General features: G+C 44.5%; 1 protein-coding gene across 1 annotated transcript in view; it reads right to left on the bottom strand.

Annotated features, from left to right (window-relative positions):
* PCSK2 (proprotein convertase subtilisin/kexin type 2) overlaps nt 1-26,192 on the bottom strand; it is a 218,277-nt gene that overhangs the window by 77,894 nt on the left and 114,191 nt on the right. The window contains exon 5 of the mRNA XM_010986068.3: nt 24,924-24,961. Within this exon, the coding sequence (XP_010984370.1) occupies nt 24,924-24,961 (38 nt within the window). The remainder of the gene's footprint in view (nt 1-24,923; nt 24,962-26,192) is intronic.

Below are 26,192 nucleotides of genomic sequence, written 5' to 3'. Positions count from 1 at the left end.
CACTGCAGGTGGTTCAAGGATGGGGATTGTGTCTTTCGATGCCACTGTGCACGTAGCAGACTCTCAGTGCACGTTGAGGGAACGAATGAACGAATACAAGAACTGTCTAAATTATTTTGTTGACTCCAGTACCATTTGACGTTAAGGGACTAATCAGGTGGCCTGTGCTCATTTTCCGTGCATTAACACAATTATTAAAATAAGATTGTTTATTTCTGGAATTGGGCAGAACAGCACAAGTATGCTCCCAAGGGTTTCTGAACCTTTAAGTAGTCACCTTTTCATTACTTGCACTTTTGTACATTAAATATTGATATCCCCAGACCTCTTTTTATATGCACCAGCGTCACACTACTTTATTTATACAACATTTAGCTGTTGTGATGTTGTCAGCAGCATTATTTGCATATTTTAATTGCATTTTGCCCATATTATTTTAGAAAAACAAGTGGAAAATGGAAAAATAAAATAAGCTGGCACTAGAGATAAAAAGAGGCCTCATAAAGTTAATTCAACTGAAGCAAGATAGAAATCATTAGGTTTGCTGCAAATAGCAAGCCTTTAGCCTCAGTTGAATAGTTATAGGCTTTCGCTCAGCTGTGTTCAATTGCTGTGGGAAAACATTTTAAAATATTTATCTTTTTTAAGACAAATCATCAAAAATATATGTTTAAGAGTTGAGATATAATAGGGATTGTATACTTATGATGATTTAGTTTTTTTTTTTTTGGCTGTCTGGGAATGTAATCACATAAATTCACATTTAACGTTCAACTTTGGGGACTGCATGTATTTAAAAAATTTCAAGTGGAAAAATGATCAGATGTCCACTTAAATTTATTTAATTCAGTTAAAAATCCCAATACCCATTTGCGTGAAAATCTTAACAAAACTTTTCAGATACAAAAGTTGATGGGAAAAAGAAAGGAGATGAAGTGTCTTGGTTTAGCTTGACTGAGGATCTAAAACAATAATGGGCGAGTGATTTTCTGAACTCATTGGATTGAAGGCATCAGAGTTCACACCCTGAGTTCCTTATCCCAGCCAAATGCAGCTGGAATGGACGTTCACCCCAGACCCATGCTGTGTGAAAACAGTACTCCTGTAGAAGGGCTTTCTCACCTCAGGGGCAACGGAACTATTTCCAGGCTCCTTGCACTCTGAGGACAGTTATATTTTCTAGAGATTAAAGACAAATTGCATTAGCATATAACACAGCAATCCCAAGATAAAGGACATCTCAATTTCACACAAAAACCTGTGTGTGAATGAATATGGCGATAATTTATAATTGCCCAAACTGGAATCATCCAAATGCCCCCAAAGTGGAAAATGGATAAACAAATGGTGGTACATCCACATGAAGGAATACTACGCAGCGGTAAAAAGGAATGACTGTTGGTATACACAACTACACGGATAGATCACAAATGCATGAAAAAAGCCAGACCCAAAAACTTTTACTTTTTTTTTTTTAAATGGTAAGATTCCATGTATATGACATTCTCTAGAGAAGGCAAAACTATAGGGACAGAAAATAGATCTGTGGTTGTCAGGGACTGAGGATGGGGGCTGTGGTGGGATTGACCATAAAGGGGAAGAATAAGGGGATTTTTTTGGGGGTGATGAGGGTGTTCTCTCTCTTGATTGTGGTGATGGTTGCATGATTTTATGCACTTGTCAAAATTCACAGAATGGTGCACCAAAAAGAACAATTTTTACTTTCTGTAAATAAAAAAGAATTAAAAAAAAAATTGGCTTCTTGACTAGAGTGATTTTATGTGCTAACAAGTGATGTGTTCTTATCCTGGTGGAGTAAATGATTTCTAGCCATAGCTTTGGAATGTGCCACTTTTACTCTCAAATCTTTTTTTATTTTTCCTATCCTAAAGAAATTTTTCTAACACAGCTGAGTACCGGGTGGGTCATGAATTCTCTCTGACCTGGTCAGTAAGATGCTGAAGCACCACCCTTGGTGTTTCTCTGTTTATGCATTTCATCACAGGACAGGCTCAGGATCCTTCGCGGTCAGATACTTTCAGGTTCAGAAAGAGTTTAACTCCATTTAAGGAGGAAAAATACTCTGGGATACAGCTAAAATGTGTCTGTTGGCAAGTGTCCTGTTTCTTGAAGTGCAAGTGGAGGAGACGGGGGTTCTTTGGGATGCTGAGGCAGGCGGGTGCTCCCTGTTTCTGAGAACACAGCACACACTTTGGAGAATGAGCGGCATCCTTTTCTCAGTCTAGCCCGGCTCTCACTGCTCCGTCCCCACCAGCAGCTCGTTACTCAGCGTTTAGGTTGAGGCTTGGCTGGCGAGGGAGGGTCCCTTCAATTCATCTTCATCTCTGGTTAATTACTGTAATTGACGTAACAGTGTTTCTATCCTTAAATCTATTAACCAGCAAATGTTCAAGTTATAGCTCTCAACTCTCATTAATCTCATAGTTTAAGAGTTTTTTTTTTTTTTTTAAATTGTGTGTTTTATCTCCTCATTATGGAAATTTCAAGTCAACAGTGAAAACAGGGACAGGCTGGCCTCTGCGTCACCTCTGTTTTCCAAGGGCACTGGAGGGTCCTGGAGTATTGCGATATTCTCTCCACTTTATTTTCCCTCTTTTTGAGATCAAAACAAGAAGTGATACTCACGGGAGGACTGTAAATTAATTCAGTCTTTTCAGAGAATAATTTGATAAGCTTTATTAAAATCAAAATTGCATGTACTCCTTGACCCAGAAATTTCACTTCTAGGAATTTATTCTACAGCGATATTCACACAAGAGTGCAGAGATCTATGCTCGAGGAAATACATTCATTCCATAGTTTATAGTAGCAAAGCATTGGAAGAGAGTCAAAAAGTCAGTTCTTAGGGGCGTGATTAAATAAAGTATGGTGTATCCATTCTACGGGAGAAAAGCTGGTACCTAAAAGCGGATTGCACAATAGGATCTACTGAATGATTCCAGTTTTGGGGAAAAAAATCTGGAAGGATCCACAAAACAGCTGCATCACCAAAACTGAGAAGTGAGTGGACTTCGTAGAGAAGGGGCAGGAGGAAGGAGAAAAGAGAAGCTGTAGTTTTTATTTTATCAACATTTCTGTTATGTCTGAATTTTTTTTTTTATGATGAACAAGCCTTTTTCTATATTAAAATGCAAATATGGAAAAAAAGCAAGAGTGATTCGGTTCTTTTTTAAAATTAAAACAATTGTATGCATTTTTAAAGGTTACTTTCCATTTCCAGTTGTTATAAAATATTGGCTGTGTTCCCCGTGTTGTACAACACATCCCTGAGCCTGTCTCACACCCAGGAATTTGTACTTCCTGCTCTTCTGACCTTTATATGGCCCCTCCCCCTTTCCCTCTTTCAACTGGTAATGGCTAGTTTGTCCTCTATATCTGTGAGTCTGCCTCTTTCTTGTTTTATTCACTACTTTGTTGTATTTTTTTAGATCCCACATGTAAGTGAGATCATACAGCATTTGTTTTTCTGTCTGACGTATTTCACTTAACACAATCCCCTCCAAGTCCATCCATACTGCAGAAAATGGCAAAATTTCATTTTTTTTAAAAAAAGCTGAGAAGTATTCTATTGTATATAGAGTGATGAAGTTCTAAGAATTTAGTAATCATTAAACAATATCCCTTTCAGCCCATACAGTGATCAGAGTGTTTCCAGGTGTCTTGCCACCTATTATCTTCTTCTCTCCTTGAGATGACCCAGAGAGGAGGGTGGGCATCGATCATCTCCTGGGAGGGCAGTGAGCAAGCTTGTCTCCCAGGAAATGGGCAGCTTCCCACTCTCGTCCACAGGGGATTTTTGGTAGGAACTGTTTTCTACATTGGCTGTTTTGCTGATAGATTATTTTTTAAAATTGTATTTTTCTTTAAAAAAATTGAGGTATATTTTATCAATAGCAAAATATGTGATGCTAAGTGTGTAGCCCTATGAGCTTTGGCAACATAAACCCCCGCGTAACCATCATGGGAGTCAGGCTATGGAGCAGGTTTATCTCCTTAGGAAGTTCTCTCATGCCTCCTAGATTCATCTCCACCCACCTCGGTCAGTCCCTCTTGAGATTTCTACCACTGCAACTTAATTCTCCTGTTTTAGAGCTTGAGGTAAATGGAACCAGAAAGTACGTAATTTTTGTATTTGCCTTCTTTAGCTAACATGATATTTTTGAGATTTACCTCCTTTGCTGTTTGCATAGTAGCTCGTTCCTTTGCTTGTGGAACAGCATTCCCTTATATGAACACGACACAATTTTCTCCCTTCACGTGTTAATGGGCATTGACATTATTTCCAGTTTTGGCAAATATGAATAAAGCTGCTATGAACGTTCTTGTATGTCTTTTAATGAACATATGTTTTCATTTTCTCTTGGGTAAATCCTTAGGGGTGGGATTGCTAAGTGTGTATTTAATTTTGTAAGACACCTTCAAGCCTTCTTCCAAAGGGAGTGACCCATTTGATGTTCCCTCTAGCAATGTGTGAGGTTGTAGGTAGAGTTTGCCCTGAAAACACCTACCTTTAGGTGCATCTGTGAATATTTTTTAAAATAGAGTAAAAGCTAAAGGAACCTTTCAGCCACCATAAACACTGTACTGAGCTCTCACCCTTTTTGGTCACTGCCCCTCCCCAGATTACAGACCCACAGATAACTGAGTCCTGGTCCCTGGCCCAGGAGGTGACTCTAGAAGATGAGTCTCTCTCTGGATTTTAGCTGGTGGTCCCTGGAGCCGCAACACCTAAGAAGTCTCCAGAACTGAGCATACTTCTGCATCCTCTCCATGTACCAAAGTCTTTGCTTCTCTGGGTTCGTGCAGTAGATACTCACTGCTGCTCACCCAAAAGACCGACCTCTTTCCTCCTCCATCCTTTCCCTACATCACCTGTGTGTGCTGCAGCCTCACAGCTGTGGGAACCCATGACCCCGGCTATTCGTTCCGACACCCTTTGCCACAAGCACATCCCAGTCTAGCATTTCTTGGGTGCGATGCACTCACCATGGGCCATGCACAGGGGATTGGGGTGGACTGTATCCACTTTTAATAATTGTCCTATTTGCACAGCAAGTGAGGTTTTCCATTATGGTGGTAACATATAGTTACCCTTAAAAACAATCTATTAAGTTAAAATAGTAAGCCAATTAAGTAAAGGTGGTTAAATAAATAAGAACACAGAGGGTCATGTTTAGAAAACCTCAGCTCTGGTCCGATTCCTCACTAGCTATTAAAGACACTGAGTAATGTGGTTAATCATCATAATCAAAAGGGATTTGCTAAGCACCCACTGTCATTCAGGATATAATGAGCCCCGAAGTGGATATGGGTCTCTGCTTGCGACAGAACATCAGTGATGCTGTTACTAAATATATTCCTGTCAAAATCTTTGTAATTTCTAACTCTCCACGGTGTGTGAAAAACCCGAGCATCCAATTAATTTCCAGATCAACGCTGCATGCTTGCTGATTAAGGATCATAAATGCTATTCAGAGCTCTCTGTGGGCTGGTCCAGGTTCCTGCTGATGGCGGAGCAAGGCGTTAAGATTGCTATTGAATCCTCTTCCGTGTTTCCAAGACAAGGCTCCTTCAAGCCTGAGTTTACAAGGTACCTAGAGAGGCCTGCACTATTTGATAGCATTTTTGTTTACTATTTAGAGATATCTGTTTATGGCTATCACCTTATTTTAAATGTTCCGGAGCTATTTTTTTTTTTTTTTTAAGAGGAAGAGGGAAGTAATATTGAGGGAAGTAATATTTAGTGAGTGTCTCCTAAATTCAGGGTATGTTACATCTTCTTCTGCTCTCTCTCTCTTTCTTTTTAAAAACACAACATCTTTTTTGCAAATAATTTCTACAAAAGTCCCCCTATAGGGTCTCCCTGCTTCCATTCCTTCTCACCCCCAATCCATCTCCACAGCAGACAGATCTTTGAAATATACCAAATCCACACGTATCATTTTATGTTATACTCTCCCCCACCCTCAAAACTCAAAGAAAAAGTTTCATTTTCCTTTCAGATGAAGTCGAAAATCCTCATGTCTCACAAAGTTCACATTTCCAGGTCTTTTTCTGCTTCTCCAGTGTTACTCAGCCTGTTTTCTCCCTGGATTGATTCCTGCCTTCCCCTCTTCCCCCCTCAACACACACACCATCTTTCTTCAGATCCTTGAAAGGGCTGAGCATATTTCTGCCTCAGGACCTTTGCACAAACTGTTCCCTCTGCTGCCAGATACTGGGCTAACTCCTCCATATTCTTAAAGATCAGCCAAGTGTCTCTTCTCCAAGGAAATCTTCACTCCCACCCAGCAAACCAGATCAAGTTCCAGAACTCTTCCATTATAACAAACCACCACAGTTGTCAACAAACAATTATTTCTGTAGTTATTTGTTTGGAATCTATTTGGAGAGCCCTCTAGACAATAAAGTCTTTGAGGGTAGTGACCATGTCCACTCTATTCATCAATGTGTCCAACCTGGCCCCAGTGATTCTTGCCTCCTGGAATTCAGGACCTTGCATAGAGTCTCCCACAGTGAACAAGACTGACCCATATAACCAAGAGGATATTGCAAGATGGCAGTGGGTGACACTTGAGGCTAGATCATGAGAGGCATTGTGGCTTCCATCTTGGATTGCCTGCTCTGGAGGAAGTCAGCTGCTCTGTCATGAGGATACTCAAACAATTCACAAAGACCCACATGGGTCAGGGGAGCTAAGGCCTCCTGCAACAGCTACCCACCATGTTATCCATCTTGGAAGCAGAACCTCCAGCTTCAGTCAAATCTTCAGATGACTGCAGCCCTAGCTAGCATCTGACTGCAACCTCAAGAGAGACCCCGGGAATACTATTCAGCCATAAAAACTGACAACATAACGCCATTTGCAGCAACATAGATGCTCCTGGAGAATGTCATTCTAAGTGAAGTAAGCCAGAAAGAGAAAGAAAAATACCATATGAGATCGCTCATATGTGGAATCTAATAATAATTAAAAGAAACATAAATACAAAACAGAAAAAGACTCATAGACATAGAATACAAACTTGTGGTTTCCAAGGGGGTGGAGGGTGGGAAGGGACAGACTGGGATTTCAAAATGTAGAATAGATAAACAAGATTGTACTGTGTAGCACAGGGAAATAGATACAAGATCTTATGGTAGCTCACAGAGAAAAAAATGTGACAATGAATATATGTATGTTCACGTATAACTGAAAAATTGTGCTCTACACTGGAATTTGACACAACATTGTAAAATGATTATAACTTAATTAAAAAAAAAAAAAAGAGAGAGACCCTGAAGCAGAACAATCCAGGCAAAACTGTTCCAGAATTCCTGACTTGCAGACACTGTATATCCAAGTTTTGGGGGTAATTTTTTATGCAGCAAATATTATATTAGGTAACTAACATACCATAGATCTTGTGATAGTACAGCACTCAATAAACAGTTGTTGAATGAATAAATGAAAACGTATTTCTACCTTTCTTTTACACTTGAGGAGTGTACAAACCCAGAGAATTTGATTAAACTTGCCTCAGATCACAGTAACTAAATAGTAAAGGCAGAACTGGGCCCAGACCAACCTGCTGTGGAGACCTCCTTAGTGACATTCTGTTGTACTGACTTGTCTTCCTTGAAGAGAGAAATAGTCACATCTGGCTGACCAAAGGGGTTTTTATTCAACCTTGTACTGATTGCACGGTGGACAGGGTTGCACACGGTGGACAGGTCTTCAAAGTGGGATGCCCGCGCCCAGGGACTTGCAAGATGATGCAATGGGGCGTGGGGAGAAAATATTATAACTTCTTTTTTTCCGCTTTTGACTAAAAAATTAGATACTTATTTTTAGCTGTGGTTAAAAAGGCATAACATAAAATGAATCGTCTTCACCCTTACCAAATGTACGGTTTAATAGGTTAAGCACATTCACATTGCTGTGCAGCCAATCTCCAGAACTTTTTCATCTTCTGAGGTGGAGATGCTCTGCCTCGCAAACGGTAACGCCCCGCCCCCCAAACCCCTCCGCTGCTGGCAACCCCCATTATACTTTCTGTCTTTACGAATGTGACTCTTCTAGGTGCCTCATGTAGGTGGAATCATCTTATTTCACTTTGCGTAATGTTGTTGCAAGCAGTAGGCTGAATGATACTCCGCTGCATGTGCGCTCCACATCTTGTCTCTCCATTCCTTTTTTGATGGGCAGTTGTGTTGCTTCCACCTTTCGGCTCTTGCAACTAATGCTGCTATGAACGTGAGTGCACATTACAACTTTTAAAATATTTATTTTTTATTTTATCCTTTAAAATTGTCCTTCTTGAATATGTTTTAAAATGTACATAGTCCATCATTATGGTGTAGTACATACATACAGTGTGTGAATAAATAACTATGCATCTATCTGGAGAGCCTGCTGTACATTTTTATAGATGGAGATGTGTGATTAAAATGTTTGGAGACACGTGATTTTCTAATCAGCAGATGCTGCTGGGTAACTGGTTCATGACCTCTTGTTTTAGCATTTCAGTGCATATTGACTCAACTTTCCTCAGTCAGATTTCCATCTCTTTACCACTGGAGCCCAATCTGCCATGACTGTGGCAGCCCAGAGGAAGAGGGGATCACTCTCCCTTCATCCTGGTAGCAGCCTTCGATCAGTGACTGATGGGAGCTGGTGTATTAACCTCCCTAACCTAATTCTAAAGCGTAACCCAGGGTTTCCCAGGAAACCTGAGCTCCGTGCTAGTAACTAACTTGATACATGCCCTGTCCTGACTCCATTCCCTGCCCTTGCTTCCTGGGACCATCTCTCAAATAAACTATCCAAGCCTCAGGGTTGGCTTCTGGAGGAATCCAAACTAAGACAATGAATGAATGCAAAACCCTATGAAATCACTCAGCCACAGTGGTTAATGTCGAGAGCATTATGCATGGAAAAGGAGCCTAACTTTGACTTTATGGCTGTCATTCTCAGAAGCTCAAGTAGATTCAAACTACTTGACAATTTCATTTCCCCAGAAAACCAATTCAGCTTTTGTTTCTTAATCGGTGATTTTATTGGAAGGGAGGAGTGTTTCACAAGATTTTAGAGTTGCAGCAGACAAGAGTCCAATTTTCTCAGCTAACAAATGAGGATGCTATGCCCCCAACTCTGAAAGCATCTTACCAGATGCCCACAGCTAGAAAGCGGTACAGCCGTGACTGGACCTGCGTTGCAACTCTCTGGACTCTTGCTTCTAAAGAAGCCATTTTACTACATCTTGATTCATAGCTGGTTACATCAGGGGATTTCAGCAGACTCTTTCTTTTACAGAGTCAAACAGTGAAAGTTTTAGGCTTTGCGGGTCTGATGGTCTCTGTCACACCACTCCACTTGGCCATTGTACCGTGAAAGCAGTCACAGACAACTAGTCAACAAATGGACATGGCTGGGTTCCGACAAAAGTTTACTTACAAAAAGAGGCGGCTGGCCTGTGGATCATAATTTGTCAACCCCTAGATGAGACTATAGAGGAGACAGAGGTTCTTTTTGTTTCAATGTTTAAGAGAAAGGTTTTAATTTTTCAGGCTCTCCTTACAGCTCTTTAGTATTTGTGGAATAATTTATTCTTAAAAATCTTGTAAGTGTGCCTTCCTTAGACCCAAAGACTAGCTGACTTGGTCCTAAGATGTACTGTTGCCTTGTGTCTCCAGCCCCTTATTTCTGTCGTGTTAATCCTGCAAATTAGGCCTGCCAGGAACTGGGCCACTGCGTTCTAGTTACTACTTAGAGCACACATACACAGCCCCCACACAGACAAGACCTCCCTCCCCAGAATATCGAAATAAGAGTGTATTTTTTTCACAGTGTCAATATTAATTACTCATAATTTAGTGCTCAAAATTATTTTCTATATTAATTTCAACACAATGGAATGAGCATAATTTGGAATGATAAGATTCATTTGCATTTAAATTGATATTTAAAGCATTCCCTGCGAAGAACAAATAGCTTCTGTGATTATAATTATAAGCTTTGTTTCCAGGGCAGGTTTGTTTTCCTTTGGAAGGATTTGTATGTATGGTGCATTGGATTTAATATTAATAATGAGGACATGTAATGCCGCATGTTTCTTGAGAGTCCTGTAAGTAGAGCGCTGGTATTTTGGGAATTCCCTTCTCCTGGTAGAACAGTGGATGAGCAGAGATTATTAGCTAAGAACATGTCCATGTACAACTTTTTTAGTTTTCAATTTAAAAACCTTTTAGATACCTAACAGAGTATTAAAAAAAAACCCGATTAATTTTTTAGCTTGAAAACGCATGCTTGGAGAAATCGAGTGGCTAGTGTTAATTGTGTGTAACCAGTGAGTGAATTAAAAGCATCAAGGCAACCATGGCTGTTGACTTCTCTAGCTCCTCTTTGGAGGAGCACAAGTCAGCCTGGATAGAAGGGTTTCCTGTTCCTTGGGTTGTGGCTATGAAGAAGTAGACCAGTTCTCCCCAGAAGCCAGCAAGTGTTGACAAGTGTGTTCATTTCCTGCGGAGAAGATTCTCATGGCAGCACTGACCAGAAACTCTTTCACAGTGTTTATGGAGGTTTTCATACATAAATTTCTACTAGTAGCAGAACAAAAGGGGGAACATAACAAAGCCAAGGTGAGGGGTTTATAAGAGGAGAAAGCATGACCAGAAGAAATTAGGGGGGTGGAGACTAAAGAAAAAGAAAAAGAAAGCCTTGCTTTGTCAGCGCGATCTCCAACCCACATTGGTCAAGACCACTGCGCTTTGCTGAGGATGAAGGGGTGAGCGACGTGGATAAGACCTCCATCCTCCGGAGATGACACTCCAAAGAGAAGGCACCAAAACCCAAACCCAAATATTTAATTGCAGATTGTTTTAAGAGCTAGAAAGAGACTAAACCAGGAGTGGCCCGAGGTTGAAACAGACTCAACTGTGGGGAGAGCCAGCGTTTTAAGTCTTGAATTGGGACAAATCCTGTGGAGCTTGCTACATAGTGAGAGAGCAGGAGATTGGTTGAAAGGGGGCCTGAGCCAGGACACGTGGAGCCCCACAGGGAAGAAGGGGTGTGACTCCAGGTAGACCCTGGATGGGTTTAATTGGGGAAGTGAGACGGTCTCCTGTCCTTTTCACCTCTGCAGTGACTCTCTGGTTATTCTGGGGACAAGCATTTCAGGGGACTAAAGTGGCAGCAGGAAGCTGGGGCTTTCATGGGTCCAGGAAGGAGGTGATTTTGGTTTGTTTCAGGATGCCAGTGGTGGAAACAGAGAAGCGGATTGTTGCCGAGTGGACCTAGGACTAGGAGATCCGGAGGCAGAGAGGAGAGGGGGAGGCAGGAGTCAGGGACACTCTCAGGTACAGGACGTTAGTCACTGCATCCATGGTGGTGCCATTTGTAGAGTTGCGGGTGTCTGGAGGGGGGCCAGGCTGAACAAAGCTGCGTGACACATGGTGGACTTCATGTTTCACTCCTCGCTGGCTGTGTGAACTAGAGCATATCACTACCCTCTCTGACTTCTGGCTTCCTATCTCTGAGAAGTGGATAAGAAAGTGCCCATTTCATTGGTTTAACATGCAGACTGAATGCAATAATCCATACAAAACACGAGGCCAGGCACACAGTACATTGTAGCAAATACTGGGTAGAGTATTTGAACCACTGTGGTTCAGAAGAAGCTGCTGGAAACCAAAGGGACCAAACAACAGGGACCAAAATATCAGGACCAAGGCAGGGAGAAGAGGTGGGAGGGCAAAGATCTTACACTCTGATAACCCACAATCAACTCTCCGTGTGAAGGAAGATGGGTTTGTGAGCTAAGATCAAACAAGCAACAGTGAAAACTCCCAAACCAAAGGATCAGGTGGGACAGGGTAACTTCAGTTGCTTGGGAGTGATAGGTTTTGAAGTGTTAATGAGCTTTGGCTATGGTCTCATTCACAGAGAACACATTTGCTGTTTGAGAGGTGCCTGGTAAGACTCCCAGCAAGGCACTGACTGTGTCAAATGACCCAGTGCTGATCTGGCCACCACACTGGCACCCACACAGGGGCTGGCTCCTTCCTGCTGAGTCTTCTGGAACATTCCTTACAAACCCAAGAGAGGACATTGTGTGTACTTTTGTGGGGGGTGTGGTGGAGAAGAGAGGAGAGGGAACCCCGGATCAGTACCAGAAGGGACTCTATCTATGCCTTTAGCATTCTGAGGAGTTCAACGTGCACTTTTTGATAGATCAACAAAGACCCACTGTTCACATCCGTCATATGGAGGATCGTCATATTCCCTTGACTCTGAAGCAGGGGGGACGAGCATCCCTGTTTTACAGATGGGGAAACTGAGGACCATAAAGATCAGACAATGCATTTTTGCTCACAGTAACTCAGTGGGAGTCCTCAAGCTGGGGCTCCCTGAATAGCTTAGATGTACACTAAACCTCTTATTTAAAAAATTGGCAACGTTTGAGCTATAAAACATAAGCCTTCTATTTCCATAGCTTAATGAAAACATCTCCCACACACAGTAATACATCTTATTCTTCTGCCTAGCAGAGCGCTGGCTGTGGAGAGGCTGTGTGCGCGACATTCAAAGTGCAGACCTCCCCTTAACCCCAGGGACGTCGGTAAGCATTGCTGCTCAGAGCCAAGCCCCGGCTTCCTGCACTTGGCTTCAGGTTTTAATTATCGGTTAGTAATTAAGGGTTCGTTCTTCGTGAGAAATAATTTCCCGTAGGTTGGGAGCCAGCAGGGTTACCATGGTTGAGAAGCTAATCTTACTTCTCTCTGCCTTGGCCACGCAGGATGGAAAATTCTGCTTTGCCCGAAGCTCCCGACGGCTCCGATGGAAGAAGGTCAGGATTCCCGGAGCAGACTCTGGGAGAAGACTTGTGGGCCAGTGATTGAGGAAAGATGTGCTCCCAGGGGAAAACAGCGGCGCGAGGGACGCGGGACCGAACGCGGGAGGAAGCCAAGCCAGGGTGTGATTTCCGGCGAGTCCTGCAGGGGGCACTGGAGGGTTAGTGACGCCAGAGTTTCCCAGCCTGAGCGAGACGAGGCTTTCGTGCTCCCTCAAAAAATTCATGGGAGCCTAGAGGGGACGGAGGCTCCTAGACTCATCAGGTCTCCAGGCATGTGGGGCAGAGCAGGATCTAGTCCTCCAGAAAGGGCAACGCGTGCTGGGAGTTGGAGGAAAAACCCGACTGACGCCAGGGTAGGGGCCATAAGGAAGTCGGTTCAAAGGGGTCAGAGGGGCCCACGCTGCTCCCGAGGGCTCCCTTTGGTGGCTGAATGCAGGGGTTGTAGTGGCAGAGGGTGGGTTGGGAGGACTTGGCCGGGAGGCTCGCGCTCAGAGGGGCCAAGGGGCTTGAAGCTCCTGCAGAAGGACCCACAGGTGCTTCTCCCCGGGGCAGGCTTAACCTGATGCCTGCCTCCACCCTGGCGTGTGAACGCATTGTGAGGTGGGCGGGTGCAGCCAGCCTCTGAACCGGGGGACGCTGGGGACCAGAGCGCAGGACCAGGTCTGCTCGAACCTGCTGTGTGGCCTCTGGTTCTTTACATTCCCTCAGGCCTTGATTTCCTCCTGTGCGGCGAGAAGGGGCCGGACACAAGCACCTCTCGAATCCCTTTAGTTGTTACAGCAAAGCCCATCCCTCCATGGACCCTGGGTGGGTAATCCTCCCCCAAGTGGTATAAAGGATGTTAACTTGGAGGAATTAAAAAGAAACGGAAACACTGGTGAGTGCCCTCACATCCCCCTAGATGAAGGCCATGGCAGCTTTGAGGGAGCACATGACGGAGAAGTGGACCACCGGTGAGGGCGGTCCCAGGGGATGGATTTTGGCCACCTGAATGCACCTTAAAGGCCACATACATTGCTCACCATACTCTGATTTCCTGGGCTTCCGCATGGACTGTTGGTGGCCTGGAAGCTGGTTTACCAGGGTCCCCACTGAGCCTGCAGTGCTGGGCTAGTGGCCCCAGAGTAATGCCCCACCCTAACTGCTTGGGAGATTTGTGGGTGCTGTTCTCCTCCAGGTGGAGGGAAAACATCATTTTCAAAGAGGATGTCTTTGTGTCTTCTTGTGTCTTCTTGCTGCTGTTAACAAGTTACTACAAATGTAGACCTGGTTAAACAACGCCAGTGTATTCTAGCTTATTACAGTTCTGTGGCTGGAAGTTTGACACCTGTATCACTGGGCTAGAATCAGCGTGTTAGCAGGGTGCAGTTTCTTCTGGGGGCTTTACAAAAGAATCCTTTTCTTTGCTAATCCAGGTTACTGTCAGAATTCAGTTCCCTGTTTCCTTGCTGGCTGTGAGTGGAGGGCCATGCCCAGCTTCCAGGCCGCCGTATGCCTTGGCTTGAGTCCCCCTTCCTCTGTTTTTAAATCTAGCCATGATGGGCTGAGTCCTTCTCGTCTCTTTCTCTCAGGAGAGGGTTCTTCTCTTATGTCCCTTCTTCCAATTTCCCATCTCTTTCTGACCAACTCTCCTGCTTTCCTCTTGTCTTTTTTAGGACATTTGGCCCAGCTGGAGAATCTCTCAATTTTAAGTAAGCCTTAAGTCCATCTTGCCATGGAACCTAACATATTCACAGATTTCAGGATATTTTGGGAGCCATTATTCTGCTGACCACATGGCCATTCCATCATCACACCTTCCACTCTAGCCTTGGTGTAGATGGAACCCTTCTCTTTAATCACATCTTTCTCAACTTCATTTGTTCAATTATTCATTCAACCAACAAATAGTCATTGGTCACTTGTTTTATTGCAAGTCATGTGCTAAGCGTTGAGGATGTGGAGAGCAACAAGGCACGGGCCCTCTCCTCACTCAGGAGACCGCAATGATGCAGTGCCCGGGGACTTGCGGTGTTGGTACCCACCCAGGTTCCCTTCTCTGGGCCAGCACATCCAGACCCCAACTCTGGGAGTGTTGGCTGCTAAAAGGCCAAAGCTGTCTTCTTCTCTGGATAATTGCCCTTGGGTACATGGGAGTCACCACAGAGGTTTCACAGGCTCCAGGGACTTCTGGAAGTCAGTGACAGAACTGACACGGGGCACACACCACCGGTTCTCTTCCTCCGGGAGGGTCTTACCCTGTGATGTGACTCACGTGCTAGATCATGGGGATCAGGCTGAGGCCAGACCACTTCTTCTGCTGTACTGCTTCCCTCCCTCCCCTTCTGAGAACGTTCGTCCAGTGAAATCACTTTCCTAGGCAACCTCATCCCAGTCGCTTTCAGGGGATCTAACGTCAGGTCATTAGTAATAAGAACAATAATCCCCCGCACCAGATTTCTCCATCTCTCTCTGATAGTCTGTGTATATGTGTATGTTTATATACATACACATATATACATACTTTCTTTTTGTAACAGTGAGGAAACACAAATGGCATGCTTTCCATAGGTCTAAGCACCAACGGCTAACCAGAATGTAGTTATAAGGTGACCTTCAGGGCTAATGTGACTCTCAAACAGGCAGTTGGGTAGATGGGTTGCCTTTCACAATATCTGGGACCTGGCTTAGAGCTGAGTTAAAAAGCAAAGCAAAGGAGACTGTTCCTCATCAACACTTGGTTATGCTTTGCAGTAACAGGAAAGTGGAGGGAAAACATGAACGATTAGACCAACACACGAGTTGCCCCTTCTAAGTTCATTTTCAGAATGCTCTCTGTGAGTCCATTGTGTGTCCTGGAGGCAGGAAGGGAGGAAGAGGTTAAGAGCATGGACTTTGGGGTCTGACTATGGTGTTGGCACCTGGTTTGGGGTTTGCTCTTTCCCTCTGCTGAGTTCTAGCCTCCTGGCCTGGGGAAAGTTGCTTAACTTGCAACATGTGCCCTTGGACGAAGGGTGTCCTCTGTGCCAGGGGCAGTTCTAAGGCCCTGTGTACACTACTTATCACAACCACCAATAAGATCAGTATTATTATTAACCCATTGTACAGATGGGGCACAGAGAGATGAACTTGCTCAGGGTCACAGTTAGCTGTAGTTGGGGTGGGAGATGAACTCAGGGAGTCTAGTCCACAGTAAAAGGCCCACACTAAATTTCCTGCTCCTCAGTTGTAGCAGAATCAAGAGTTATGTATTAGTTTTCAAATGCTGTTGAGCAAATTTCCATAAACTTAGTGACTTAAAATGATACAGATTTATTATCTCAGAGTTTCTGGTCATCGGTTACCTGAATCCTTTGTTCAGAGTATTATCTAGTTAAAATCAAGCTGTTAGTGGGGGCTGTAATCTCATCTAGGGCTGGGGGTCCTCTTTTGAGTTCATTGATTGTTGGCAGAATTCAGTTCCTTGTGGTTGTAAGACTGAGGCCCACCATTCCCTAACACGTGTATTCTCTACAACATCGCAAATCCAACAAGTGAAAGTCTCTCTTCCTTCTTCCTTTTCTGACCTGTAGATCATCTTTTTAGAGGGGCTAATCTGATTGGGTCAGGCCCATCCAGGATCCTCTCCTCTTCAATTAACTAAAGTCAACTGAATAAGAACCTTAATTACATAAAGTCAACTGATTAGGAACCTTAATTACAGGTGACTGTCCCTTTAATTTGCCAGATAGTGCAGTCTAATCATGGGAGTGAGATCCTATCATATTCACAGGTCCTGCCCACACTTGAGGGAAGGGGATTGGGCAGGATGCTTACACTGAGGGTTGGGACTCTCGGGGGCATTTTAGAATTCTACCTTCCACAAAGGCTTTAGCTTCAAGGAAAAATGACTGTGATATCTTAAAGGGAAGAATGGGGTCTCACTGAAATGAAAGATGTGGTCCTCATGATTCTTTGACACAACTTCAAAAGTGTATCATACATTACAGAAATCCATGGCTCAGGGTCCAATCTTCTTTAATTGAGGCCTGGACATTGTTTCTTGGTTTGCTGCTTTGAAAAACTGGGACTGGAGGATAGGCCAGACCTCTGGTCTCATCTGACCCACAGTTGCCCTGGCAATGACCACATGTAGGCCAGGGTCTGCTGGAAATATCATGTGGGCTCCATGCCTTGTTTACAAGACTTGGGCAGTTGTGGCAGACCACCCATTCTGCTGTGGCCTAACCTCATTCTTTCCTTCTGGATGGGGCATATGGGTTCAGGAATCCTGGCAGGCCCACCTCAGGCAGCCAGGACTGTGGCTTTATGGAAGTACAGTTGGGAAACAGGCACATGAAGAAAGGGAGAGAGTGAGTAAAAATGGATGTCACTCCATAACTGCAGTAAAAAGTTATTGACACATTAATTATTTGTAAGGTCTGCTCTAAGCAAGGCTTGGTCTCCTAAGAGTGTTTGGTTTTCTGACGTGAAAACTCAAAGTAGGAAACCCAGGCAACCGTTGATATCCTGGGAATTCAGTGAACATATACTGATAGTGAGGAAGAGAGAAAGAAGGAAACAAAGGCAGTGGGGAAAGTTTTTTTAACATTTGCATAAATGACTTTCTTGTGGCTTATCATATTGCTATACTTTTCCTGAATAGGTATGTTTTTAAATAGCAGAATAAAATCCTAATAGTTTCATTAACATCCTTCCATCCATGCACCCATCCAAGCATCCCTCCATCTGCAATCCAGTCATCTATTTATAGAAGAATTTCTATTAATGATCTCCTTGGGGAATGAAGCCTTCAGCTGAGTCTCTTAGGAACGAAGGAATTGGAAGACATTATCTTGGTCTTTAAGTCACTTACATTTAGTTGGAGAGATGAGACTCTGTCACAGGCCTTTTGGGAATTTAAGGATAAGAAAGTGATTTTAATGGGTTACTTTTAGTGTAGGCTTCTTGGTAGAAGCAAATCTCCAGATGAAAAACCAATGACAATCCAACGATCCTTTGTTCAGTATCATACAGATCAAGCTTCTAGATGAGTTCCTATGCTGTATCGTCCAAGAAAACATTCTTTAAATGCATTTAAGCATCTCCCCGTCCCTGGCTTTTAGGCCAGCTTGCTTGTTCATGCTGCTGTGTTCCCCAGTGGGTGGTGTTTACTTCCCGGGCAGCACTGAGCCTGTTATGAAGTAATTACATGTTTATCTGTGGGCCTCCCCCATTAAACTCTGAACTCCCCAAGAGCAGAGATTTTTCACATCTGATAATCCAGGCCCCTAGCCCAGCATCTTGCACACAGTAGAAACTCAGTACGGTTTTCTTAACTACTGACTAGTTTCAGTGGAACAAAAACTAGTCAATCGAGCAATGTGGAAAAGTCAATTAACTAGAGTGTTTCGCCTTTACTTTCCCCTGTAGTTCTAAGTCTAGGTCCAAACAAGTAGCTTCATCTCAGTTAATCAAGATTCTGTTTTCTCCCATTTCTGTGTCAAAGTACATCCCTGTAGAAATGGACAGATCCCTCTAGTACGTGGATTGAGTCAGATCACAGTCATTTGACTGACAGTCTGTCCAAATGATTGAAAAAAAGGTCTTATCCCCAGTACTCAGTCAGCCTCACGGTGATCAAGTGCTCACTGTGACCTGGCCAGCATTAATGAGTACATCAGAAAAAGCCAGCTCCTCCTTTCAACAAGACACAAAGGCTGTTTAAACCTCAATTTCATATGCAATATTAATGTGCTTATTTAAATATTAATCAGCCTAAAAGCCTGGAGCGATGCATGCAATCAATACTTCATAGCATTGCTGAGTCACTCAGGGCTGAGGCCTGGCCCGTCTCCAGCAGGCACCCTTTCATCATGGCGGCCACCTGCCACGTGGGCCGCTGGGTGCACACGGCTGCTGAGCTCAAAGGCACTGGCTTCAGGCTCTGCACTGACAGCCCTCAGAGCACTCCAAAGGCCCCTCTTCAAAGCCAGCCACCAGTCAGGAACCCATCAAGAGAATGGAAAAGTGCGGGCCCTTGGGGGTAGGCTTTTTCTTTTGCAAGAACTTCTGTTGGTGAAAGAACAACCCTGGAGCATAAATAATGTTCCAAATTTTGAACTGAACCAAAGAGCATAATTCATCTTCTCCCATCTGGGAGCTTAATTTCATCCCCACCAACCTGAGGAGTTCTAGACATTACAGGAAAGAAACAGCTCTTGGTTACCTGTAGGTGGACTTTCCACACTAAGAGTCATATTCCCTTCAGGCCTTCAGCCATGGGGACCGCATTTAGTTCCACGGCCCTTGCGTTCTTTCTTCTCCTCACCAGTGACATTCATTGCGGGGAACGGAGTCGGGGCATACACCTGTGCGGTAGCTGAGAACTAAGACTCACAGGATTCTGAAAGCTAGAGTTTCCCATCATCACTGAGAGAAGCTCATCATAGGATTTCACTCCTGATTTCATTTGCAAAAGTATAAATGATTAATTAATATTCAATGCAATTTAACAAATGCTTCTGAAATGCCTGCTCAGCACTGTGCTAAATGTTACGGAGGACACAAAGGTTTTAAAGGACGCCTTCCCTACAAAGAGCTTGTCATCTCTTTGTGATCAAGTTCTACATTTTAGAGGAATAAATTAACGAAGGCTTGAACGAATGATTGAGAAAGGGCCAGAATGAATGACAAGGTCAATCATCCACACCTGGGAATGTTTTCAGAGCGCTACATCTTATGAGGCTGATTCCTACAGATTTTGTTTCAGCAGGTCTGGGGTGGGGCCAGAGAAATCTATATTCTCCGTTGATGGGGTTGGGCACCAATTACTCTGAGAGGACCCAGAAGAGGGTCCAGGGTGGATATTGTAACAGTTGCTGTATAAAAACAGTCATACTATCTCAGCGGCACGTAACAATAAGCGTTTACATCACTTACGAGTCTGCAGTTCTGCTGGGAGTTAGATGACCCAGACCGCGTGCAGGTGGGCAGCTCTGCGGATCTTGGCTGGGCTTCCTTGCTTCTGGGCGTTGGCTGGGGTTCAGCCGATCTTGGCGGGGCTCGGCTGGGCATCTCTGCTTCTTGCTGAAATTCCGTAGGTCAGCTTGGGTGGCTGTGCTTCAGGCTTTGGCAGCTGGGGTAGCACTTCTCCCCAAGTCTCTCATCCTCCTCCTGGGTCCAGCGCCCTCGCCCAGGCATGCTCTTCTAACAGTGATGGTAGGAGCGTTGGAGGGCATGCGGGATCCCGCAAGGCCTCTTAAGGCTTCCAAGCTGGCACGCTGACACTTCTGTTCTATTGCTTTAAAAAAGTCACAAGGCCAGACCCAAAGTCAAAGGGTGGGAAACACACTTCACCCTTTAGAAGGGCTTCTGCAAAGCCTCGTCCGCAGCAGAAGCTCGAGTCTCGAGAAGGATGAGGAGTTGGAGTCCATGCAATCTTCCGCACTTGCTGCATTCCAGAATTTGTGGAAAAACTTCAGGAGGAGCACATGAATCTGCACAGACTCTCAGCACAGGCTCTTGGAGCTGCTCAGAGGGTGGCCCACAGTTTCAAAGCTGAATGGTGGAGGCCCGCTTGTGGGGAGTGACCAGCACTCCCTGCATCAGGGCAGAAGCCTGGACCCCCCTTAAGCCTCAGAAGAGGTCATCTCTCTACCCACGAGTATCCTCTGAGTTCAGAGATCTATGGCAGAGGAGAGCAGACCGGACATTCTCTGGGCCCCCTTTGTCCCTCCATCCCTGGCCATGAGCCACGGGTCCTCTCTCTCTGTTTCTTCTGTTTCCTTGGAGGCTCTTTTTCAAATCAATCTTTTATTTTTCACATAAATCTTTGAGTTTACTTTGATTACCTCCACCTTTCACCCTCTGCTTTCCTAACCTCTTACACTTAAACTAGAGGTGCCCTTTTTCCTCTTTTAATAATGCCAAGCTCATGGGGAGTGCATGGAGAAATTGCACCACTTTCTGGAGGGACATCCCTGCTTCTCCACTGGGACAGGTTGCTTCCCTGCCCAGCTTTAATCTCAACTCCTTTGACAAGGAGCATCTGTTCTCTGCCAGGTGCTATATACACGGTATCTCAGTGATACCTCCCCACACACCCAATGTTCTTTTTGCCCATTTCATGAACAAGGAGATTAAGTTCAAGGAGGTTTCATAGGTTAAAGGTCGTGCAGCTATGAGCTAGGGAGACGGAGCCACACTCAGGTGTCACTCAGTTTCTGCACCGTCAGGGCCCCGTGAGCGTGCCGGCCGCTTTCGAACTGTCAGCACTGCTCTTCTGCCTGGGCCCCCCTGTCTGCTGACCCTGTCCTGTGTGTGTGACGGCCAGGCCAGAAGAGCCGCCTGGCGCTTGCTGTGATTTCCTCCCAAGTCAACAGCTTGCACTCTGAGGGCTTCCACCTGACTCACACTTGCATGTTTTTGGAGAAGTCTCCTCCTATTCTGCTGGCCTGGAAGGACCCCTGGGCTTGGACCAGTACTGTGAACACAGGCCCACTGGGTGGGGGGCACATAGCACAATGACAACAGCCTCCCTGCCTGCTCACCCTGCACCTGTCAGTCACGTCCCACACCTGTGTCCTGACTGACCTCAGGCTCCTCTGGAGAACGCCTATGTCTAGTTCCTCCCTCTCCTCTGGGGCTGACCCACAGCCGGCCCAGTGCACGGCCATCTGATTGAACTGGAGCAAATGTCTAGACCCTTTACCTGGAGGGGATGGGGTTAAGGAACTCTGATCTGACTTGGTGTATAATAGTGTCTTGGCCAAGACTCATTTCATGTTACTACCACTGGGACGAAGAAAGGAGAATTTATTTATTTGGAATAGTGAGCATCTTACAGTGAGATTGGATCCCTCAGATTAAATTCAATCATAGAACAATCGATGGCCAGAGAACAATCAAAGTGGCCATTGTTATCTTTGCTCTGAACACTCAACAGATTCAGTGTAGATTTGTTGCATTAAATGAACACTAATGAGTTACATTTATATATTGATTTGCCATTTTCAGAGGATTTAAATTCTCAGTTTCAATAGAAAGAACCTGGATGACCAGCCTGCTTTGAGTCTTCTCTTTCAATATACAGAATAAACAAGCTTTGAAGATAATTCTGCTTTGGGAAACATTTTGCTTGGTTTGATTATAAAGAAATTTTTGTCACATTTGTCTAAGAACCTCCGATAGGGTTTTCACTTCTCAGTGAGCACAGTTCTGTTCACTTTAACTTTTAAAACATTTCCAAGTCATCTTCTCTGTGGCAGGTGTTGCCAAGACCTGGTCCTTACGCCCCTGCTTGTCATCCCCATGTCCCTGGTGAGCTCCAGCTGCCTCTACCTGAGGCTCCTCTTTGCTGAGGGCTTTCCCCCAGACTGTGGGAAAGTGGGAGGTGCTGGGGTGTTAACATCCCCTGGGACCAGCCCTCCACCAGCTGTACAAGTACCCCAGCTTCCCTGTATCTCATCCTGGGGTAACCCTGATGCACATCTTCTATACCATCGCCCAGACGCCTCAGTGGAATTAAGTTCCAGCCACTCACCATGGCGACTTTCTTGAAATCTACCACTAACTGGCTGCCCTCCCTTCCCTGTCTCCTTCTCCCTTCCTCTAACTTCATTTCCTAACATCACCTCCCCAGTAAACTGCTATCCCTCAAACCCTCGTCTTGGGGTCTGCTTCTGGGGGAACCCACACACGGACCTCCCCAAAGGACATTTCAGTAGAAGGGCACCGGGCTAGCTCATCACATCCAAGCTATTAAGTCACCTAACAAGGTGGGAAGCTGCCTGTCAATCCTTTCCTCAAACAATTTTCGAGTTTATCACCATCCACTGATTTCATTGCCCTTCTGGGCAGGTCTACTCCACTTGCCACCCTCATTCTATTAATTATAGTGTAAAATATTTTAACTAAAAATAAAGAAGACACATTTGGTTAGAAGCTTCAGAGTTGTCACCCTCAACTCTACATGGAATGAGGGAGACACTGTGACTGGTGAAAACTAGCTGGTTTAGGTCCTCTGCTGAGGAATTAAGGTCGAGATATTTGGATGTTCAGATTTGTCACCTATACAGAAACACAGGACATTTCCACAACTATATATAATTAGATAGGATCTCTTTATAAGGTTCCAAGGGTTTTGATAAATGCTGAAGCCTGGGACCTTCCTCTGCATGGAAGTTTATGAAAAAGTGCAGTTTTGTACAGAACACACATTTTCTGTTCAGTTCTTTAATGTCACCTAGTTTAAGTCATCTTCTCAACATTCCCACCAAATGGCCACCAACTCCTCATAAATATTTTCAGAGAAGGAGAGCTTATTATTTCCTGAGAAAGCTAATTCTTTTTACTTATTCCTCAATAATTAGACAGTTCTTCCTTTAACTGAACTAAAATCTTTCTCCTGCAGTTGTCACCCATTGGTGGGAATCTTCCTGGTTGAAATTTTTATTGAACAAGTTGAATCCCTCATCCATCATAGAGAACATGAAATATTTGAAAACAGATTTAATGTGCTTCTTAAGTTATGTTTCCCCCAGTTCTTTCTGCTTTCCTTAGCAGGTTGTGGTTGGAGTCCTTCCACCACCCTGGTCACTGTGTCACTCTCCCTCTGAGAGTGAGACACTCATTGGAAGCAACCAAGTTGCCCGACAATTGGGGATTGGAAAGTTTAAATAAATTACAGCATAAGGCAATGCTATATAGCCCTTATAATCATTATTTGAAGGTTATTTAATATCATAAAAATGTTTATGACATATTATGTGGAAGAGGGGATACTGTGTATGCAATGAGAGCCCAATTTTATTAAAAATACACACATAGAAATAAAGTTCAATATATGTCAAAATACAAAGAATGGTGATATGGCTAGTTTTTAATCTGTTTTATGCTTTTCCACATTTTCTATAGAGAACATGTATTTATTTTTTAATTAGAAAAAATGTTTTTTTGGAAGGAAACAACGGGGAAAAAAGGGAAAAAAGAACACGACACTCAAAGAACTCATAGAGTCTTCAGGTATGTTCTGATACATGCAGATTTGAAGGGAGCTGCTAATCTACAGACCCATCCAGTAAATAGAAACTGAGCACATCTCTGCTTTGTCTCCTGCGTCCCAGTCCACCAAACACATGGAAAATCTCCACTCTCTTTTTGCAGTGTGAACACTCATCGTTTCTGGGAAGAATGGCCCAGAATGTTGATCCCCAAACACTTCTGCTTGTTAACCTCTATTTAAGTCCATATTCTCTTAAACAGGAGTCTTTTCAGCAAAATTAAAATAACATTAAAAATACTTACATCTGGAAGTTACAGGAGAAATACAGCTTAGTAAGAATTTGGGTAATTTTAAGTGACTGCACCCATGTTTGAAGAGTATACTCCCTGGGGTTAAAATTAAGCAATCACTTATGTCTACAGGGTTTGCAGATTTTATTAGGAAGTCAGCAAGTGACTTGCTGGGTCGAAAGTCAGAACACGTGGTTCTTGCCCAGCAGCATTGAATGTGATTCCTTGTTAATATTTCTCATTTGTCAGGGGATACTAAGCACTGCACTCAGGGTCGTGGTCGGGGGGCGTCGGTGCTCATATGCACAAAGTAAAGCTCGTGTGCATATGCAGTGCTCATAAGCACAAACATGAAGCTACAGATGCAGGGTGAGTTGCTGCCCTTTTTGGCTTCTGGGCATTGGTTTTGTCCAGCAAGAACCCAAATGGCTCATTTCCCCGCTCCATTCAATATCCTTAGCTGGAGTTGATTTTAAAACTTGCTAAAGCTCTCTCTCCCTGACCCCTGCATCTTTTTTCTCGGCACTTTGTTCTTTCAGGCCTCAAGTTTCCTTCTTTTCTCCTTGTGAAGCCGTTTACCATTGGCTGCCGCCAGGCCCCACCCCTTGTCCATCTGTCTGTCTGTCTTTGGCCTGAGCTGTGACTCTGATAAGACGGGCAGTCTGGGGTGTGTGCGTGTGCAGGCATGCCCGTGTGCATGGCCTGTGTGCATGGCCTATATGCATCCAAGCACGTGTGTGCATGTGTGTTCCCACTAAGGGGCACAAGAACACTTAAGACACATGTGTGTGCCCCCACAGCACAGCTCGTACTTACATAGTTGGAGGCCAGGTCTGGGTGGAGATAGTCAATCCCTGTGAAAAGACAACAGCACAGGAATGAACGGTTAATCCCTGCCACTGTGTCCCCAGGAAAGCTGCTCAAAAAGGCGCCCTCCTTATGAGAGGAGGTGAGCGTCTGTCCGCAGCCTGGTGTTTGCATCCCCAGGGGAGGGTGCTGCGCTGCCCTGCCCATGTGGAAAGCCAGCTGCCACCAGAGGCAGCAGAGGAGTAAAGCCAATTAGAGTTTGGGGCCCCAGGATGACACTTCTGACATAGACGCCAGCTTAGTGGCCCCAAGACGGCCAGCGCATCAGAGCAGTGATCTAAAGAGATTTGTGGAAATCCTGACATTTCTAAAGCATCAACTGGCATTTCTTCTGAAATGAAACCAGCCCTGGGGAGGAAAAGCGATTATTATTTAACAAGGCCCAGACAGCAGTGGATTAGGGGAGCGTTCCCTGGCATGGAACTAACAAGAGGAACATGGCTCGGCGAGAAGAGCCATTAGGCAAAGGGCAGATGGTTTCCCTCGAGGTGTTCCGGTGCGGGCTGATGCTCGTCCCTGAAGAAGGCTTTCCAGGGAGCCAGAGCCCGAGAGCTTCCCAGCAGGAGCCCCGCGCTTTCTGGCTGTGGCCTGTCTTGTTGCCCAAACATCGTTGCAACAGAATTATGGTCCACGAGCACCGCTGGGTTCCATCAGCACGTGGACCTCAGAAAGCACTGGATGGAACTTCAAAAGGCAAGTTGAAAAGCTCTCATCCAGGTCTGCAGAGCCATCTAATCGTGGCCGCAGTGACATCAGAGCATCCAGCCCTCTGAGAAATCAGCTGCATTCCTGCCCTTCTTAGTGTAATGGTTATGCGTGTACGTTTTGGAGTCAAAGATCTGACTGCCAACTGGCTGTTCGACTTCAGGCATGGTGCTTGGCCTCTTTGTGTTTGCTTTCTTCTCAAACTGGTGAGGGCAGGAACAGCGTGGTCTGCTTATTCTGGTGGCATTAATGATTCTATTGAGTTGTAATATTTAAAAGCCAGAAGGGTCATTAAGTCCTTCTTAGGTGTCATCTTCACTGTGTGCACACTAAGGCCAGACCACATTAGGGCTTTGTCTTGCAAAAAAGAACTTGTTTCAGGATGTATATTTCTAGAAAGAAATTTTCTTTTTTGTTTCTGGTTACAGACATAATTTCTGACCTAGGAGTCACCATTTTGCTAATATTTTGGCATCCGAAGCAACTGCTGTCATCAGGCCACTTTCTATGGCT

This window comes from Camelus dromedarius, chromosome 18 (assembly GCF_036321535.1).
Source record: "Camelus dromedarius isolate mCamDro1 chromosome 18, mCamDro1.pat, whole genome shotgun sequence".
NCBI lineage: Eukaryota > Metazoa > Chordata > Mammalia > Artiodactyla > Camelidae > Camelus > Camelus dromedarius.
This window is presented reverse-complemented; position numbering and strand designations above follow the sequence as displayed.